At 43.5% G+C, this 18,549-nt stretch overlaps 2 protein-coding genes across 2 annotated transcripts in view; both read right to left on the reverse strand.

The window, feature by feature from the left end:
* Positions 1 to 9,285, reverse strand: part of CYBB (cytochrome b-245 beta chain) — a 42,233-nt gene extending 32,948 nt beyond the window's left edge. Inside the window, exon 1 of the mRNA XM_086766624.1 lies at positions 9,162 to 9,285. The gene's annotated coding sequence lies outside the window, so the exon portion shown is untranslated. The remainder of the gene's footprint in view (positions 1 to 9,161) is intronic.
* Positions 582 to 17,943, reverse strand: XK (X-linked Kx blood group antigen, Kell and VPS13A binding protein). Its single transcript, XM_086766644.1, has 3 exons — positions 17,655 to 17,943; positions 9,166 to 9,428; positions 582 to 4,610 (listed from the first exon to the last, which is right to left on the reverse strand). The coding sequence occupies exons 1-3, from the start codon at positions 17,897 to 17,899 to the stop codon at positions 3,784 to 3,786; spliced, it is 1,335 nt and encodes a 444-aa protein (XP_086622770.1). The 5' UTR covers positions 17,900 to 17,943; the 3' UTR covers positions 582 to 3,783.
* Between the last annotated feature and the right edge of the window lie 606 nt (positions 17,944 to 18,549).

Genomic DNA, 18,549 nt, shown 5'->3' on the forward strand with positions numbered 1-18,549 from the left:
AGCAGATAGAGGTGTCCACCACCAGCAGGACTTCTAAAATCCTTTCTCACTGCTCCTCATGTAAGTGATGTGCACACATTACAACTTCTTACAATGTATCTATTTACACCTATAGTTATAAAATACGTGCCTCCACAATAGTCCTCAGCATGGATTTTGCCCGCTATTCCCAAGGTCAGAGACAACAAGCACATGGTAAATCCAGATGAACATGAAAGAAGTGTGCAGAAAAAAGTTGAAAGACCATTTATGAGGTAATGATTTCATTCGGATTTCCAATGTAAACCAACTAAATATTCTCTTCCTGACAATAAATAAATTACACTGATCTTGTTCTGCAGAATACTGGTCTCAAACTGCCTGCCTCCCACAAAGTTTTCTGTGGAGACCCCAACCAGCCGAACAGCATTGGAAGCACTGGTTGGAGGTAAGGAATTCCCAAATCAATCACAGATCATTCTTCTGACAGGTCTGCTTGAAAACACATCTGCTGCTGCAGAGTAACAGATGAGGGTATGCTACATACCTTTACCTTGGATTTCTGAAAGCAGCAGGCTAAGAACTGATACCACAACTTAAGGGAGTGTTTCAAGATTTTAATTTGTGTTGTTTTACAAGTATAAAAGAAAGCCTGTGTATCAGATCTTGCATACTCTTATACAAGTGAATGATCCTTAGTGAGCAGTCCTTTGTGTGACTCAGGACTACTCAAGTGAGTACAGTTTTTAACAGTAGCCCTATACCCTTCCATTGAATACATACACCTCTAACATTCACAGAGTAAAACCACAATAAACCTGCAGCAAGAGATCACTCATTCACACATATACACCCTTTGTAGCTAATGCTATCCCCTCAGTGCAGCCACTGGGTGTACTGCTAACAACACTGTCTAGTCTGTCATTACCCTGAGAAAAGCTGCCTCTCCTAGCATTATAGCACACACCAGAAAAATAAGCTTGTCCTTTAAAACATTGGTCTTAACAGAGTATCTTTGTCTTTATGACTCCCTCTCGTACCTTCTTTCTACCAGCAATGGCAGCACAGCTAGATCAAAACATACACAGAGCAGCAATACTGTCCGTTAATCTGCACTCCATGCTGCGGCGACATGAGGCAGTGCAAAAGTAACGGCCCTCACGCTGACGGAGTCTCTAAACTGTATTTGGTTAATCTGCACAACTAAGGCAAAACCATATGACAGTAACATAACCCATACAGACCTTTCTTTTCTTTTTTTTCCTCCCCCTCATAACAGTGATTTGAATATTCAGTTCCTTACGCATGCACTTCAGGAGACTGGTATAAAAACAGCAAGTAGTGTGACACACTCTCTAAAAATATGCATATACAGTTGTCTTCATCATTGGTATGTGAAATTAAATGGTACTCACTATGCACACACACTGGACTCATTGCTGCATAATCCTCCTACTGTTGACTTCACTGTAGCACAAACACTTCACTGGCTGGAGTTTGTGAAGCTTCCACTGTTTTCAAAAGGCAAAATCACAACTGCACCATTGCTTACAGTGTCCAAAGTCTGCCTTAAGGATTTGAGAACTCTCTCTTTAGATATGGAGTACTTCTACATATAAAGCCACTCCCCCTCCCCTACCCCGAGACTAACATTTCAGATCTAGATACATCTGTAGATAGGCAACAACCATAACTCCCTGATTATTCATGAGTATTCAACTATAAATCCAGATACTCAGTTTTAGCTAAGAACACCTGAAAATCTGGCCCTGTGTGCTGGACCCTCCAGGTTTGGAAGCAAGGGCTACATTCTCAATTGCTCCTTTATCTCACTACTGAAAAAAAAACCCCAAACCTGGAATAGTCTTCTACATCTAGAAAAAGACAAAGAAATACTATACTGTACTTCTACATGCAGAATTACAGAGAAATACTGTAGTGTCTTCAAGGAATTACTTCACTATTCTACGCTCCTCAGAGAGAAAAATTAGAACTAAAGTGTTCAGTGTCTTCCCCAGATATGTGAGGTTTGCCATGGCAAACTCAGGCCAAAAATTCCCTTTACCACCCACCAATAATTTAATGAGATTTACATACACATACCACACACCGACACATATTAAGCAAAATAAAAAGCATAACTCCATTATAAAACTGAAGTATGAAGACATTCATTTACAGTGCAGTAAAGAAAAAAAACAACTTAGCTCTTTACAGCACCACATGTGACACATTTCGTTACAAATGAGCTGTGGCCTGAACTTGAGACACTTCTGATACAATGATGCTGATGTCATCCCTGCTGGAGAACTTCACATGCTCCACGAGGATAAGATGGAGGAGGTTAAGCTTAGGACTCTAGGAGATGCTTTGGGTCATGAATTATTTGTTTCCACTAGCAGCCATAATGTGTAACACTCAAAAGAAATGCAAGGTGCTAAGCAAATAAAGTGCAAAAAGATTTCACTTAATTTTGAAAATATAGTTGGTTTCCTGTATTTCCACTAAATTCTTGGATGTTCATCTGCTAAAGCTTTCTCAGCAACGTGCAAAATACAGAAACATTTTTATTTGTGGTGATATACTGCATAGAAGAAAAAGTCTACGACTTCCATTTCCTCTTTCAGATTTAAAGCCTGTGACACTCCTGAGGTAAAGAAGTCACAGGGTTTTGAACTACTGATATTAAACTAACCATAACATGTTACAGCCTCAAAAAGAGGGACTCAGTGTCTTCTGTCCCTATATAACAAGTCACTGAGTTGCCTCCTTAGTGTACTACCAGCCACCTGACAATCAGGGTACTGCTCATTTCTTAACTTCAACCATCTAAAAGGGAGATGGAGAGTTAAAATTAATTGTCAAGGCATCTGGTTAACACTGAGTGACAGGTCTCCAGAGAATGACTCATATCACTTGCCTCAGAGGACATTTTAAGATGGGTTGAATAACTCCCTGGAGATGTGCTCGGGAGAGCACCTACATGGCTAGTTCACACTACCTGCCCAACTTCTAGATATTTAAAATTCTATAAAGTGAACACCATCCTAATAGCAGAACATCACAAACCAAGTATTAGATAAATGATAATGTCAGAAAAATGAGCTATTCCAGCACAGCACAATTAGTGTGTTAAATTTAATTCCCTTACTAACAAGCAGCAAATATGTTGGGTAAAACAGTGCAAAGCCAATAACCCCTCTGCCCGTCCTCAGTAACAGTCACATTTCAGCATTAGTGCTGGCTAATTGGCTGTTTCTTGGCAACCTAGACTACAGTGCAGTGCAGAAGTTCAATTCTGATACCACAGAGAGAAGTATTATCTTATTACACTGATTAGAGTGTAAAAAAGTCTGCAATTTGATCAAAGCAGACGACAGCTACAGTCAATATATCGTCAAGGTTTATGCTGTTTCCATGCTAGGGTGGCATGCCACAATGACATCCTATCTCAAATACAATGCATTTCCTTCCATCCTCAGATTTCCTGAGTAAGATGAGCATCAGGCCAGTTTTTGAAGGATGTCTCCTATAACGATTTAAAAATAAGCAGGTGATAATAAACCTCATGTGCAAAAACCTCTGAAATAGAAGTCTACAAACAAAGACTGCTCTCCGTACACAAACACACAGATACACGTACTCATACACTAAGTTTTCCACAAAGGTAGGCTTGTCAGTCGTCATGCAGAGCTACACCTGTCAGGAAGAAGTCCCATCCACAAGACACAGTGTCCAAGATACACCACATTTCCAACAGGTGATCTGCCACCTCCCAAAGGCACCTACTTCCTTCCAGTTGTACTAGGCATTGGAAGAAACACTTTGATGAGGATTCCCTTTTTGAGAATCTATTGTCTTGCTACTGCCCCATGCTTCATCAGTATTTTCAGAAGATTTCACCTCTGCCTTGTCCGTCAGAATGATGGATTTGGAAGGCTTGCAAACAAAGCAGAGGAACTTGAAACAGGACAGCAAACCTTCGGAAACGCTGGATGAGAAAAGCTTTTTGCACGGGTGGCAGAACTGGTAGAACACCAACATGAAGAGGACGGCCATGCAGTAACCTATTAGGAGCTGCAGTACCAACAATGGGGCGCAGACGTACAGGTAGATATCGGTTTTATAGATGTACCACATCAGCAGGAGGAATGCGTTCTCGATGAATCGCAGCATGTAATACACGGTCAGTCGGTACCAATTTTGGGATTTGTTAATTAAGTCAGGATCATTGAGCTTCACCTGCACTGCCGACCAGCAGAACATGTTAATGCCAGCATACAGGAAGGTAAGAAGGCACAAGACAATGGTAGTGCCGACCCTGCTCAATGCCTTCTCTATGTTCTCAGGAAACGGGGACTTGCTTTGCCAAAAGAGAATCCATGGGTAGAAGAAAAAACCAAAGAAATTCACTAGCACAACGGGGAGAATCCAGATTTGAAGGACCGAACTGAAAAGGACCAACACCGTAACCCGCGTAGCAATCTCAAAGCTCCTCCACAGGAATATACAGAGGTAGGCAGCTGGTTTCACGCTGACATCATAATCATCATACTTAATCTTAATAGCCAGGATGTTGCAGCGTAAGGCGCCATATACAATTGACAGGAGTGAAAGGACCATAAAAATACCTACAAAGAGAAAAGACAAATCAGGACCTTTAGCTTAGCAGAAGTTGAAGACATTGCATCACAGTAGTGCACATGTAGTTGTCTTCACAGCACTCCCGGGGTTTCCCAGCAGGGTGTAATGCTAAAAAAAGGCATTCCACTTCTGAGTTCTTACTCTAACCCTACCTCCTATTTTGGTCCCCATTTGTTACTTTTCCAAGTAGCTAGAAAGAAGAAAAGGTTTCATGGCATTTAAATTCTGCAGAAAGTGAAGACAGAGGCCAGTTGTTACCTGGCTTCCTCTCCAGATGCACAACAGGGGAAAAGCTTTCGGACACCGCAGAAGGGAGTCGTGTCTTGCCACATTAAGTAGGTACAAATGTACAAGAACTGTGGATGCATAGAATAACCAGTTACTGAGAAGTACCTCGATGTTCAGGAGTGCTAACTGCCCATGGTTTTGTTAGTATTTGCATACTTTCTTCACAATTTTTACCCACTTCAGTAGGGCCTGTTTGACAGGACTAGGGGTAATGGCTTCAAAATAGAGGGAGATAGATTCAGACTGGATATAAGGAAGAAATTTTTAACAAAGCCGGTGGTGGAACACTGACACAGGTTGCTCAGAGAGGTGGTGGACGCCCCATCCCTGGAAACATTCAAGGCCAGGTTGGATGAGGCTCTGGGCAACCTGATCTGGTTGGAGATGTCCCTTCTTCTTGCAGGGGGGTTGGACTAGATGACCTTTGAAGGTCCCTTCCAACCCTAACCATCCTGTGATTCTATGATTTCATGACTCTGGTTTAATACAGTAGTCCAGTCCTGCTCCTTTCCCAAAAGCTCAGTACTGTCACCAAACCTTCAGTTCAAACATCACTTTTAAGTCTGTGAGAAAGATGGTTTGAAGCAACCACAAAGGGAAATGTGGGAGGGTGACATTATTGTTGCTTTTACTCATCCTGGGCAGGCAAAAAAGTGAAAATTTGAAAGGCAGAGTATCTTCCCCTGAACAGTTCGAAATCCCATAACAGTCCTTATAAAGTGGCATTTCTCCCTTCCTACTCCCAGAAGGCTGTAGTTTTCTTACAAATCACAGAGTCATTTAGGGAGGCACTGTTACTTTGTTGGTTTTTTTAATTATGTCTTAAGTTTTTTCAAGACCTGGTCCTTCCCACTTCAGAAATTGCTAAGAGAGTTAATTTTGCTGTAGATGAGCTACATCACAAATACTGAAATCTTACATTCAGCTGCAGAATCATAAGTTATCTATTATATAAAATACAGTTTTCTAAACTGATAATCAGAACCCTTGAAAAATAAGGGCACTTATTTTGTTACTTAGGGCAAGACATCTAGATACAACTTTTTTTTTTGCCTTAAGATATAATTTCAACACTTAGAAACAACTATTAATACTCAATATATGTTGTTCAAACAATGAGAGAAGTATTCTGTGGTCAGAGCTTAACTAGTTGAGGAGGAGCAACTGTAGAAGCATCTTAAGACACCTAGTAAGACCACATGCAAAGTCCAGTCATGGACATTAGGAAAGTGACACTGCAAACACTAGTAAGTTGAAAAAAACCAACCAAACAAACAAAAAACAACCCCAAAAACCTCATAAAACCAAAACTTCTGTTCTTGAAGATGAGAGTCACTGCTACATTTTTTTTTAAAGTACCTTTTTCAGCAGAATAATTTTATTTTTAAATGGTAGGAAATCCACCTTTTGAGATTATTTTATCACTGCAAGCAACACTTGAAAAAGATAACTTGAATGCTGTTAATGGCACAAAAACTTTAAACTTACAAAAAGATTACTCTTTAATGGAAGCAGATGTTCCACATTCAATACTACACACTGAGAACTGTCCCTTTTTCAAAGGTAAGGGGCCAAGTCACACATCTCCCATCTCCAGCTGGCTGTTTTTGTAATTAAGGCTAACTCAGGTTTTTTTGGCACCTCCTGGCCTTGTGCTTCTCCAGGTCGTACTACCTAAGTGAAGAGGGCCTGACAGCATTTCTGTACATTTCAGACTAAACAGTCACCGAAGCTTTATGTCTTTCATCACTAACCTAGAAGCTTTGTCCTGCCTTTGCAAGTTTCTTTAGTTCTCTTGATCTTATGTTCTTGGTAGATGGTGAAATGACAGTTTTGGACAATGCCAGACACTGGCAAGAATCTGACCATCCAGAAGAAAACATTCAGGGAAATTAATGAATGCCATGAAATACACAAGAAAGATGCAGCACGGCTGCGGTTGACAAAGTGCTAGGGAAGGATGCATTCTCTTTTCAGAGCTGTTGAATTCAATCCTGGAAGCAATAATGAGTTTCAATCTGATCTGAAAGGGACAAACCATGCTGTGCAGTATGATGGTAAACAGTTTTAGGTTCATAGGTGATATTGACCTCATTACCACTGATCAAGCAGAATTTACACAGAATAACAGACAGGGTAGCGTAGGAATCCAGAAAAACAAGAGACTGATGAAGAGACAACACAAAAACCATGGAAATCAAAATATAAGAAGAAGAGAGTGATAATTGTAACAGAGACAACTGGAAAAGAACGTGCACTTTGGAGGACCAGTGTCAAAGAACAGGGAAGCTGAAGACATCTGAAGTGTGGAAGAAGAGCTGGACTGACTGTTAAATTAGTTTGATGACATTTTAAGATCAAAAGGTTGAAGTCATGTCCCTATGTATGATAATCCCTGTGTACACATAACAGACCACGCTGAAACTGTGCTATGCATCATTCCTGTTTACTCTGGAGGCTGAATAATACTGGTGGACAAAAGGCACTACTGCAGAAATAAGCTGGCTAAAGAGACTGCAGAAAGTTTCAATATTTCAGAAAGTAAAATACACACAAGATTAATATGGTTAGGACTCTTGTTTCTGATGAATGAGCTCTAACAGACATTGCCACTGTTCCGATGTCACTGATTGAGGGAAAAAAAAAAAAAACAAACACACCACTTTTTTTTTTCCTTTTATTTTCTGTATTTTAGAACTACACCTGCTATGGAGATGGCTCCTGGGAGACACAAGATGACTACTGCATTTGCTGGTGAGTTCACTGAACTTCCTGGTGAGCCAGCTAATCTCTGGTTGTTTAACTTCACCCACAGAAGGTCAATTATCAGTCTGTGATTCAGAATTTATCTCAGCAGTGACTGAGAAAAGTCAGAAGTAACAGGGCATTACAAATCACTATTAAATATCCAGTTCTCTAATAAGTGCTCAGCACTTCTCCTTGGCAATCACAACCAGTAGGAGAAGAAATATATAAGAAAGGTGACCTTTCTCAAGCAAATGCCATCTGCAGGAAAGTTATTGGAAATTTTGCTAATTGCACCGCTTAGCAAAAGATTCTCATCCCATGTCACAGATGTCATGGTTGTCTGAAGAGCATACCCTAGCTGTGAAGCACTCAGAAACTGTCGGGAGCAATGTCTTTCAAGTAACTGCTGCTGTGACCTTAAACAAGTAATTTTGTATAAAGACCATAACCTGTTGTAATAACCTTACGTGCTGACTCACCCTTTGGTATGCTAAAATTTTCCATTCCTTGAGTTGAGGGGAGATCCTTGACGTTTTTATAAAGGCTTCTCCAAAAATCTTAGTTCCTTACCTTGGTACACTGCCCACCACGGCACCAGAACTGAAGAAAGTGTTCAGATTCATAACGCGTCACCCTAGCCTCAGCATCCCTAGCTGTGAAAATCCCTTGGCCTCTCAGGGCCTAGGAGATACAACAAGAGCTGTTTTGTATTTCAGTGGAAATACTCCTCCAGTTCATAGAGGTGCATAAGTCCTTTCTTACACTGAAAAGATGGTTGTCCTACAACAAGCTGCAGTAGGTTCTTCATTTAACAGCCAGCCAGCAAATAAAGGCTTTATTTTTTTTTAAAGGAGCTGGAGCACATCATGGAACAAGAAGCGGAGTGCCACGGTAAGGGAGATGTGTGCTGGTAAGTATACACGGTGCAGCACTGCTTGATGAAGGCTTAACAGCTTGGGTCCAGAGATGAGATGGCCACATTTGCACACCAGCTTATTGAGTCCTGCCTTTTGATTCCAAATTCAGAGTCTGGCACAAGTAAAGGCAGTTCACGTCCTCAGTCCATATTTGAAACTGCATTCCTGAAAGTACACCTTCCTTAATGCAGGATGGCAAAACAGGCTCTGCAGTGTACTCCAAGGAATCTTTCAGAAAGCTTGCTCAAAAACCAAAATGGAACAGAGGTAAAAGGTTTTTTTCCTCTTCATGAAGACAGCTCAGTCACTCCAGCTGCCCCTCTCTCATGCCATAATGGCCACTTTATCAAATTAGTGTTTTTATAGCAACCCAAGTATGCTATAGGAAGTGTTATAGTCTAAAACATGATGAGATAAGCTTGAGAGCAAGATAAGCTGGAGAGCAACATCACCATCAAAAGCTGTCAGGGAGATGAAACCCATTGCAATATGTTTGGTTCTTGTACAGGGCAGCTGGTACACCTGACTGCTGACCCTTCCCCTCTCCCTCCCACAAAAACGCAGAGGTGATAAAAACAGCTCTACCTACTTCTGGCAGCCGTGATCTCCTGCTGCAGGACACAGATGTAGAGCTGGAGCGTGAGCTGGGGTGCTGAGCCAAGGAATGCCTGGATCACAGACGCCCTGCTGAACGCAGACCTGTGCGTACACAGCTTGCCTTCAGCCTGTCCCACTTCTTTCTCAATTTCTTCTGAGTACCCATCCTTGGGCATCTGCCTCTTCTTTGTGATGCTGACATAGGGCTCTTCAACTCTGCCAGCACGGAAGTAAATGTAAAAGACTTCCACACACCTACAAGCAAATCAGTAAATAGAGTAACAGGAAAAAAAATGGAAGAAAAGCATAGGTCTCCCCACTCCTTAGTATTTTGAAACCATCACATACTAAGTCCTAAGTCATCTGTTCATAGAACACAGCCTACACATTTTCTCTTCCTGGTAGATTTGGAATATGACAGATTTCAGTCTTTAAAATATGAACTACATATGACTAGAGGGCAAGAATCTGGCAGTGCCCTTTGGGCTGCTTGTAGTATTTGGACATAGGAGGCAGTTTAATGTCTCCTATGAGCTGCCCTTGCTCTCTGCTGTCCTATTTAAGTTCTTAAACTACTCAGGCACTACCATGTTCATAAGCTGCCACCACAGACCCAAGTTGGAAGTGTTTCTTCAGATTCTCATGTCTTTCTCTTCTTGTTATCCATAGACTGGACATGGCAATAAAACCACTTTTCATACCTTTGCCTTAAACAAAACATCTCAAAACACTGGAGAGAAGCTCAGGGTACGAGCAGGTGCACACGCCTCAGAAATAGCTGGACTGTAACCTTTGCTTTACCAAGCAACAGAAATAGGAGCTTTACTCCCTATGTTTGCTTATGTTTATTACACTGTTCAAGCAATATTAAACACAATCTTGCAAAAATATTCTTACGAAGAAGACACACTGTTTCCAGTTGTTGCAGCTCTTCATACTTGAAAAACAGGGGGAACTAAACCCTCTTGCGTATGTAGGTCTAAGTTACCACAGACTAACTTCCAAGGAACCAAGTGGTGCCAGCACATGCACGTCTATTCACAAATTACATATTGTTGTGCTACTTGCTGCCTCTACCTATGCACAGAGAATAATCCATACATTTGGAAGGAAACAGAAAAGGACTGAAGGGGTTGGCAGCAGCAAATGCTGCAGCAACAAGCACAATCTAGCTCCTTGAGTATTAAAGAAGATAATACAGCCTCAGATAGATTGCTGAAAGGAAAGGAAAGTTTCTGAAACTTCCTTCCAACAACTACGTTTAGACTGGCAAAAACTTTAGAAAAAACTATTCCAAGAGAGTTGCTTGGGTACGAAGGTGTCAAGGGTGGGCTTGGGCATCAAGCAGGACCCAAAACACACAAGTCAGCCTTGTTTGGGAAGTAAAAACAAGCAAGACTCTACTGAGGTACAGGTGAAGTCACAAGCTGAAGGTGAAGGGAGAGGAAAGAAAAACTCTATTTCTGTCATATTGGATAGGGTCCTAAAAATACAGAGCATGCTCTGGACCAGGCCATGTGCAGCAGGATAAATGGCATTGACTACTGAAAAACAAAAACCCCCAAAAGCCCAAACTAAGCACGGACACAACCTGTCTTCTCTTTTATGCCTAACACTGGTACAGGCTTCAAGAAGAAAAACAATTGTAGTGTGAGCAGCAGAACTTATGAGGGCTGGTTTCAAGCCCAGAGGGAAACTTTGGGGAGAGAAACGCCCACTACAAGGGTGACCTGTGATACCAGCTCTGGCCTCATCTCCCATGACCTGACACGCATGGCATCTTCTTCTTACTAGGCATCATACTCTGATGAGGACTAAGCTGCCTTCTTTCCTTCCATAGCACCTGCTGGGGTTCATCTCCTCCACCCGGTTGCCTCTGCAGGTAATGCTTGCTGGAATGCAGCATCTCCAACTCTCAGACAGGTCAGATTTGGCCGATGAGTTTTTGTAATGTACAAATAAGGCTCATCTTCTTTTAAAAGTACCTCACAATTACAAAGCACAGAGCTGCGCTTGTCTTAGACTTTGAACTCCTGTTTCCTGTTCAGCTTGACTTTTTTTCAACAATTGACAAGTCAAAGTCTATCACAGCCTTTTAGGGGAAAGCTCACAGATTGAACTGTAAAGCAGCACTGTTAAAAATTCAAACAAAAGCATACTAATTTTTATTTTAATAAACTTAACTTTATTTTTTCGTGTAACTGGACCACTAGCAAGTTTCAATTGCTCTAGATGGAGAGCAGTTTTAGGATCCTGTAGTACTATCCTTGATTCACCAGGCTTCAGCTACCATTATCGCTAAAGCTATTTGAAGCGCCTGATGTGCTGGAGGCTCCATTCACAGTGGTGACCTTCTGTTTTCCCCTTGTTAATCTTTTCAGTCCCTACCAGTCTTGTTTCATGTGAAAGAATCCACAGAGTCAAAAATAAAGTGTGAAAAATTAATAAAGCATAGTAGCTTGTGAAGCCAACAGAGATTCTGAAACCAACAAATTGATTTTATTCCAAAAGAAAAATCCCAGAACATTTTTGTCTCTCTTAGTATCCACAGGCATCTATTCCTCCTGAGCTGAGGGCAAGTCTGAAACTATTATGGAAAATGAGATCTCAGCATCAGCCTCTGAACTCTTGCCACGTGTGATTAGAAGCAGATATAGTCTACGGACCCATCTACAAATATGCAGTAATCCCATAAAAGATATAAGATTCATAAGACTACTGATTATAGCAAACATTGTAGTCAACAAAATGTTGAGTTTTGGAGCAAACATTTGATTTGTATTTATTAGCTAGGTATGAAGAAGCAGTATATTGTTTGCGATGGGAAATTTTATGTCCATACAGAAAAGCGAACACAATGTGAAATGGTCTGATGAGCAAACCTTAGAGCCAAAGGGGATGTTTACCAGTAAACAGAGTAATAAAAACAATACGTGCAAGCACTCAGATTACATCAGTAATGATGCCCATCTTTTCCTAAGCCCTGCTGATCCCATGCAAGAGTGTCTCCGGAGATCATGCCTTCTAGGGCAAGTAATAAATGCACTCAAGACTCTGTCTGGTGCCACTGCCCAAGAAACTGCTTCAAACAGGAGCAGACTGGCAGCTGATACACTAGAAAGAAAGAGCACCAATCTAAATGTTTGAGTAAGGGAGTGTAAGGGGGCACAGGCACTTGAAGAACCATTCAGGTGAGAAGGGTTCAGAATAGTGACCAAGAATCAATTCAAATCACACAACCCGTGCCAGGTTATGACTTTGTCGACGAAGTACATTCTGAAGAGCTGGAAATCTTGTCTTTAAATGAACTGGTTTGTTCTTTTTTAGTATGAAAGACAACAAAGAGATAATGCAAGAAGGAGATTGCTTTCATGCAGCTTTCCTCCGTAGTTACAAACTACTACAGAACAGGGAATTCCCCAGAAGCCCCAGTTGCTCACTGCTCATCGCTGCTCCGCTCCAGAGGAACAGGAGTGAGAGATCCCAACTTCTGCACAATCCCTTTCCTGCAATGCAGTGATGTTTAGGGCCCTTTGAAGAGATCCATCAACAGCAGAAGGCACGCAGCTGGCCATTTTCACTGTATGTAAAGCAATGACCAGATGAGCTCTGAAGGAACTAAAATTACCCTGAAGAAAAAAATGTCAGATCTACTCTCTACAGTGAAATTTAAGAGCTGAGAAAGAGATGGTGCTAGTTTCTCCTCTGCTGCCAAACCTTGGCAGAGGGAAGAGCCGTTCTTTTTCAAGGATCTGATGGTGCCTACAAAGAGTGATTCAGCAGCAACACATTCATCTTCTACGCAGTTAGTAGGAGGAACAATCCTATCCTTCTATGTCTGCCGAGAGTGAGCACCTCATTCTCTCTTTTAATCATGGATGTGGGGGATTTAAATACAGGCAAGATAATGGTGGTGTGAAGAGGGAGCAGGCAATGAAAACAGGGAACTTCCCACAGCCAACAAGCGCTCCAAGAGCTACCTGAGACCTATCCAGAAATGCTCACTGCAAATGTACAAGCAGATTTCTCTAATGACTCCATTTTCCATAATTCCTTTTCTTTAGAGAAGTGTGCAAAAGAATTATCAGTCCTGCAGATTTACCTACCTGCGTCAGGCAAAGATTTGTTCCTCACTCATTGTTCTACCTTCCATCGGCACTTACTTTGTGTTCATCGCATCATGGACACCTAACACATCTGCTCAAGAATAAAGGAAAAAAAAAAGCCTGAAGAGGGTCTAGGCATATTCTTCCCATCTGGAAAAGATGGGGATGCATGAAAAGTTGTAAAGTTTAGAGCTAGCAGAATCTCCTACAGTAAGGTCTGCCGATGGAAGTCCTACAAGGAAGAGAGGTTTTTAGACCTGTGCTATTCTGAACTATAAAGCAAGTCACTAGGAAAGAGAGGTTACCCATGAGAGACAATGCTTCTGCACAATGACTGCTACCTGCACCGTTAGAGCTTATTAGATTAGATTTCAAACTGCAGAATTAGGTACTCAAAATATTAATCACTGATAATTTCAGCCTATAGGTGTTTTGTTTTGGGGTTTTTGTTGGGTTTTTGTTGGGTTTTTGGGGTTTTTTGTGGTTTTTGTTTTTTTTTTTTACTTCCTGCAGCTCACAGAATCTAACTTTGTCTGTAATAGCAGCTCAGCAGCTGCTGTCAGTTTGATGCAAAGTTCCTACTGGAACTGGTATCAGAAGGAAGCACTACCAAAATGACACCAGTCCCTTCTGGATGTGTCATTTCAGTACTGTCTTCAGTAACTCAGATGGGAGGGAACCACCGCATCCAGCAGACTTACCGTACAATACCACCAACATCCCCTGCTCGTGACAGTTCCAGTCAGTTTGTCGGAAATCTGCACTCCTCACTTCAGCTTCTGACCTACTCATTGCTTGCAGAATAGAAAAAGGCAAGCAAGTTAAGAGTGGCTTCTCTGGCACCCTTCATGAAGGGCTATTTGCACTTTGATTGAATCCCTAAGTGTGGAGCAGTACACTAGCAAAGATACACCCAGTTATTATTTATTGGAATTGTACCAGCACCTAAAAATCTCAAGATAGTCTCAGTGCTACAGGTGCCATCCAAATGATGAGGGAACAACGAGACAGTTCTTGGCTCAGGAGCAGCCAATAATGAGCCAAAAAGCTCATCATGGTCTTCTCTAATGAAAAGAAAAATGTATTATATCTCTCATTGACACTGGCTATCCTCTTAAGTAATTTTTGCATTATAATTTCCTTTATGTGTTAAAATAATCTCCTTTTACAAAAAAAAAAAAAAAAAAAAAAAAAAAAAAAAAAAAAAGAGAAAGTATCCAAACATATTTTCTAAGCATCCAGACAAATCAGTGTGCTCACAAGGAGTGGCACTGACCTGAAATGCTGCAGGAGTATCCCACGGTGCCTAGAAACCTGCAGTCACTTTGTTCCAGCCAACCCTCTGCAAAGTCTCTGGCATGCTTACATCCTGGGGATCAGAGCCAGACCACTGAGGGAGGCAGGAATTTTAATCTACAAATTGCTCCAAATTTAGAGAAACCCTTAGGGAGTGGGAGAAGGAATCAAAAGAGGGTGCTCTCCCGGCAGAGCAAAAGTCCTCCTCAGGAAGAGGGATGCTTCCTAATTTTAGTGCTTCCAGTGGCAGCAGCAGGACAGCAAGTGCCTCCTGAACAGGTGGAGTGTGGGTGTTTGGGGAAGGTGGTGGCATCCAAGAAGGTTTTATAAGAGAATGTACTTTTTCCCTGTCACACAGAGGACTCAAAATAGGCAGGATCATTTGGTTTACAAAGCTAAATACCCTCCTTCCCTGCCAAGATATTTCCAAACCATTCCCCAAAATTTAAACTTAACTTTTTAAGGGAAAAGGATGGGGAGAAAAATGTCTAGCTCTTAAGACGATGAAGAAAATTCACACAACGTACATGGACTGTCTGTAAAGCAGTGCACGGATATTTGAGTATGAGTCCGAACAGAGAAATACTAACTACCCTGTATCATGTCACAAACCCAACAGAGATGGTTAAAAAGCTAGCGTTAGCTTTTTTTTAAAGCCAGTAGAAGCAGACTGCCCTCTGCTGAAACATGCCATCTCACACAGCCTAAAGGCTCTAACATTTCATTCTGATGCCACAAGCAGACAGAGCCTGGGGCTGCTCTACTGTCTATGTGTCCCACTTCACCTAATTGGACCCAGCCCTCCCTCAAAGGCCCTGGGCTGTGCCAGTGATATGTACGAGAGACGGAACACAGGGATGGAGTGAGGCTTCATACTGGGGAAGCAGATGACTAACAGCAGCAGGAATCTGGCGCAAAGGAGGAGAGGTTTGCCTGAAAGGATGGGACAAAATGGCTCCAGGACAATGGGCCCTTTCAGCTTACTATGGTTAAAGCCACAGTGAAATGATGATACAGCCAAAAAATACTTTGTCTTCTAGCTGTCACCTCAGACTTGTGTGTATTCCAGTCCACACAGGACAGTAAGCCTCCTGTGCAAAGTAGAGCAAGGTAAGGTATTTCATGTGCTGAAAACACTTCAACTTTTACAGTGCAGATCGCTTCCCATCAGGTGTAGATTGGTTTTCTCTTCTGACAGATACAACAATGTCTACTGGCAATGGACAGGAAGGCAAGGAAGATATTAAAGGTCTCTTTTTCTCTATCTCAGACCGATCACTTCGCCTTCCCACACTTTTGTATTGTACCCTACAAGTAGACACATTTACCTGAATCTAAAGAGAGGTTGTTTCCTCTGAAACTTTTCCTCTTAAATTTGCATAATCCCTCCCTTTAGTAGGAAATAAGTTTTTCAGGTGGCATGAAAGTATCACCCTCTTTTTATTAGTAATTATAATTCCAGTTATCTTGGGTCAAGAGAGAAGTTAACATTTATCACTTTGTATTGTCTAACTGATGCCACGGGGACCGCGGCACAGGCATGCTGCAGCACTTCGAGAACATCTTCAAACCTCCTGGAAACACTAAGTTCGTAAATCTTTGAGAAAGGCAGGAGTGCAGAGCTGGCGACACACTTACACACTGCAGCATCACGGAGAGGAGAGGAGCGGGCTTCTCTATGCCCGCTAGTTTACAGCGGGAACTGCAGCTGGGAGCATGCCAACACAGAAAAAAAAGTGTGTTCTGCGCAAGATGAGACTTGTGTTGTAAAAAGATAAACTTGAGATTGAGAAAATAAAAGTGAAATCATATTTGGTGGTTAAGGTCAAAACAGAAGTCTATGTCTCTTTCAGATAATTAGAAAGAAAATCCTCTAATTTGTTGTTGGTGGTTATAACCTTTGTTGCTTCTTCACAGCTTGCAGCTTGACAGGACAATCTTTCCTTGTCTGACCTCAAGAAATTGATTTAGAATGACAAAAAAGTAATGAACATGATTTTTATTTTTGATAGTTGCTTTCTCTTTGGTTCCACTCTTATTTTCCAAAGAATGTGGAAGTATTTTGTTCTTAGCTTTTAGAAAAATCAGAGCTCTTCAAAAACTTAACTGTTAAGCCGTAATGTAAATCTCTAAAATATTACCAAAACAAACAAACAAAAAATCCAGACATGGTTACAGAGGAATTCAATGTTTTTGAAGTGCAAGATGTTTTGTAGCATCCAAACTGTTCGCCCTTATTAGCATGAACACATCTTCCTTTCCACACTGTCCAGGAATTTCAAAAAGTTGGGGGTACATCTCCTAGACCCTACTACAGAGACACTTTCTTTAATTCCCTTTCCAATAAAGATTTGCATGTAAATTTAAAATGAAAGCCCCAGCAAATATTTTGTCACGGGGTTGTACCACCTCTGTAAGTTTTCATCTCTTTGGTTTGTTTGTTTGTTTGTTTGTTTTTCCCTAAGGACAGAAGCTGAAAAATCTCCAAAGCAATTCGGGGCAAGAAGCTCCGTTTTGGCAAGAAGAGAGAGGCTAAAGCACCGCTAGCACTTCCAATACGCACAGCTGGGATGTGTACTAACTGTCTTAAACCGAGTTAAGTCCTCCTTTCTCTCTTGGCAGTAACCTCCGAGTAAAGCGTGACGGATAAACCAGCAGCGAGCCGGCACGACCGTTTGCCAAAAGGCACAGGGGCAGAAAACTAATCGGCCGCAGAGAGCGGGAGCGGGGCCCGCCCGCCACCTGCCCCTCGGGAGGGGCCTACCCCGCCCTCTCCAGCGCCGGCCGCCCGCCGAAGGTCAGCGAGCACCGCGCCCGTCGCTCTGCTTCTGCCCGGGGACCTCTACCAAGGAAATTATTCCTCCCGCGGCCTTTCAGAAACAAGGCTGGGAAGGCTCAGGTCGCGGCTCACACCGGTGCGGAGCCGCAGCGGCACCCGCCCGGCAGCGGGTACGGCACAAAGGCCGGCGCTTGGGTCGCTCCGGGCGCCCCTGCGGGCAGCGAGGCCGCTCCCCGGGCTCCCCCGGGCCGAGGCGGGAAGGAAGGGGGAGCGGAGCGGGACCGGGAGTCACTCACCGACCTGACGAGCGGCCCCAGCTGCAGGAGGTGCAGCAGCAGCACCAGCGGGCGGTCGCGGCTGACGTCGCGGTGGATGAAGACCAGGCTGAGCTGCACCAGGGCGCAGGGCAGGAGGGCGAAGAGCAGCGTCAGCCACTGCCACATGCGGTCCCCCGCCGCGCGGTACGCCCCGCTCAGGCACAGGGCGGCCACCGTCTCGGCCACGAAAAGGACGAGGGAGACGAGGACGGAGCCCGGGAATTTCATCGCCGCCTGCCGCCCTCCCGCGGGGCGCGTTTTCGCCGCGCCGCACCGCACCGCAGCCGCCCCACGCCCCGGCCCGCCCAGCAGCCGCTGAGGCGAGGGGTGGCGCGGTGCCCGCTAGGGGGCGCCGCTGTCGCCCTCCGCCCGCGGCCTCCGCCCGGGAAGGGCCGGGGGTCGGCGGGACTCCGAGATGGCGGCCCCGGGGCGGGGGAGCTGGGCGCTGCTGGGGCTTGGTCCTGGCAGCGGCGGGGCTGGGGCGTAGGTGGAGGAACCGTCCTCGGTGGTGGCGGAGGGGGAACGCCCCCTCATCACCTCTCCTGTGGCCGTAAGATACATAACGGAGCCAAAGTGGGGGTGGGCATCGGTCGGTGGAAAGGTGGGGCTGCTCTTCAGGGGGACCTCGGCAGGAAGGAGGCAAGGGCAAGGTCCTGCACCTGGGTGAAAACAACCCCGTGCAGCAAAAAAAAAAGGCTGAGGGACAGCTGATTGGAAGAAAAAACGCGGGAAAGGAGCTGTGATGTAACACTGCTTAGGAGCTCTGTAGGTGAAAAGGTCACCCTCCCCTAATGCCCCCAGTTCAGGGACCTCCTCACCGAATCAGCCAGCCTGCTCTTGCCACTTTGTCAGGTGGAGGTCACCCTTGCTTGTCAGGC

This window comes from Chlamydotis macqueenii, chromosome 1 (genome assembly GCF_036417535.1).
Source record: "Chlamydotis macqueenii isolate bChlMac1 chromosome 1, bChlMac1.mat, whole genome shotgun sequence".
NCBI classification, from domain to species: Eukaryota; Metazoa; Chordata; class Aves; order Otidiformes; family Otididae; genus Chlamydotis; species Chlamydotis macqueenii.

Coding starts and splice junctions, on each gene's coding strand:
- XK (XM_086766644.1), bottom strand. CDS start 17,899: ATGAAATTCCCGGGCTCCGTCCTCGTCTCCCTCGTCCTTTTCGTGGCC. Junction 9,429..17,654: donor CAGCTGGGGCCGCTCGTCAG/GTCGGTGAGTGA, acceptor ATTTGCTTGTAG/GTGTGTGGAAGTCTTTTACA. Junction 4,611..9,165: donor GGAGATCACGGCTGCCAGAA/GTAGGTAGAGCT, acceptor TTCTCTTTGTAG/GTATTTTTATGGTCCTTTCA.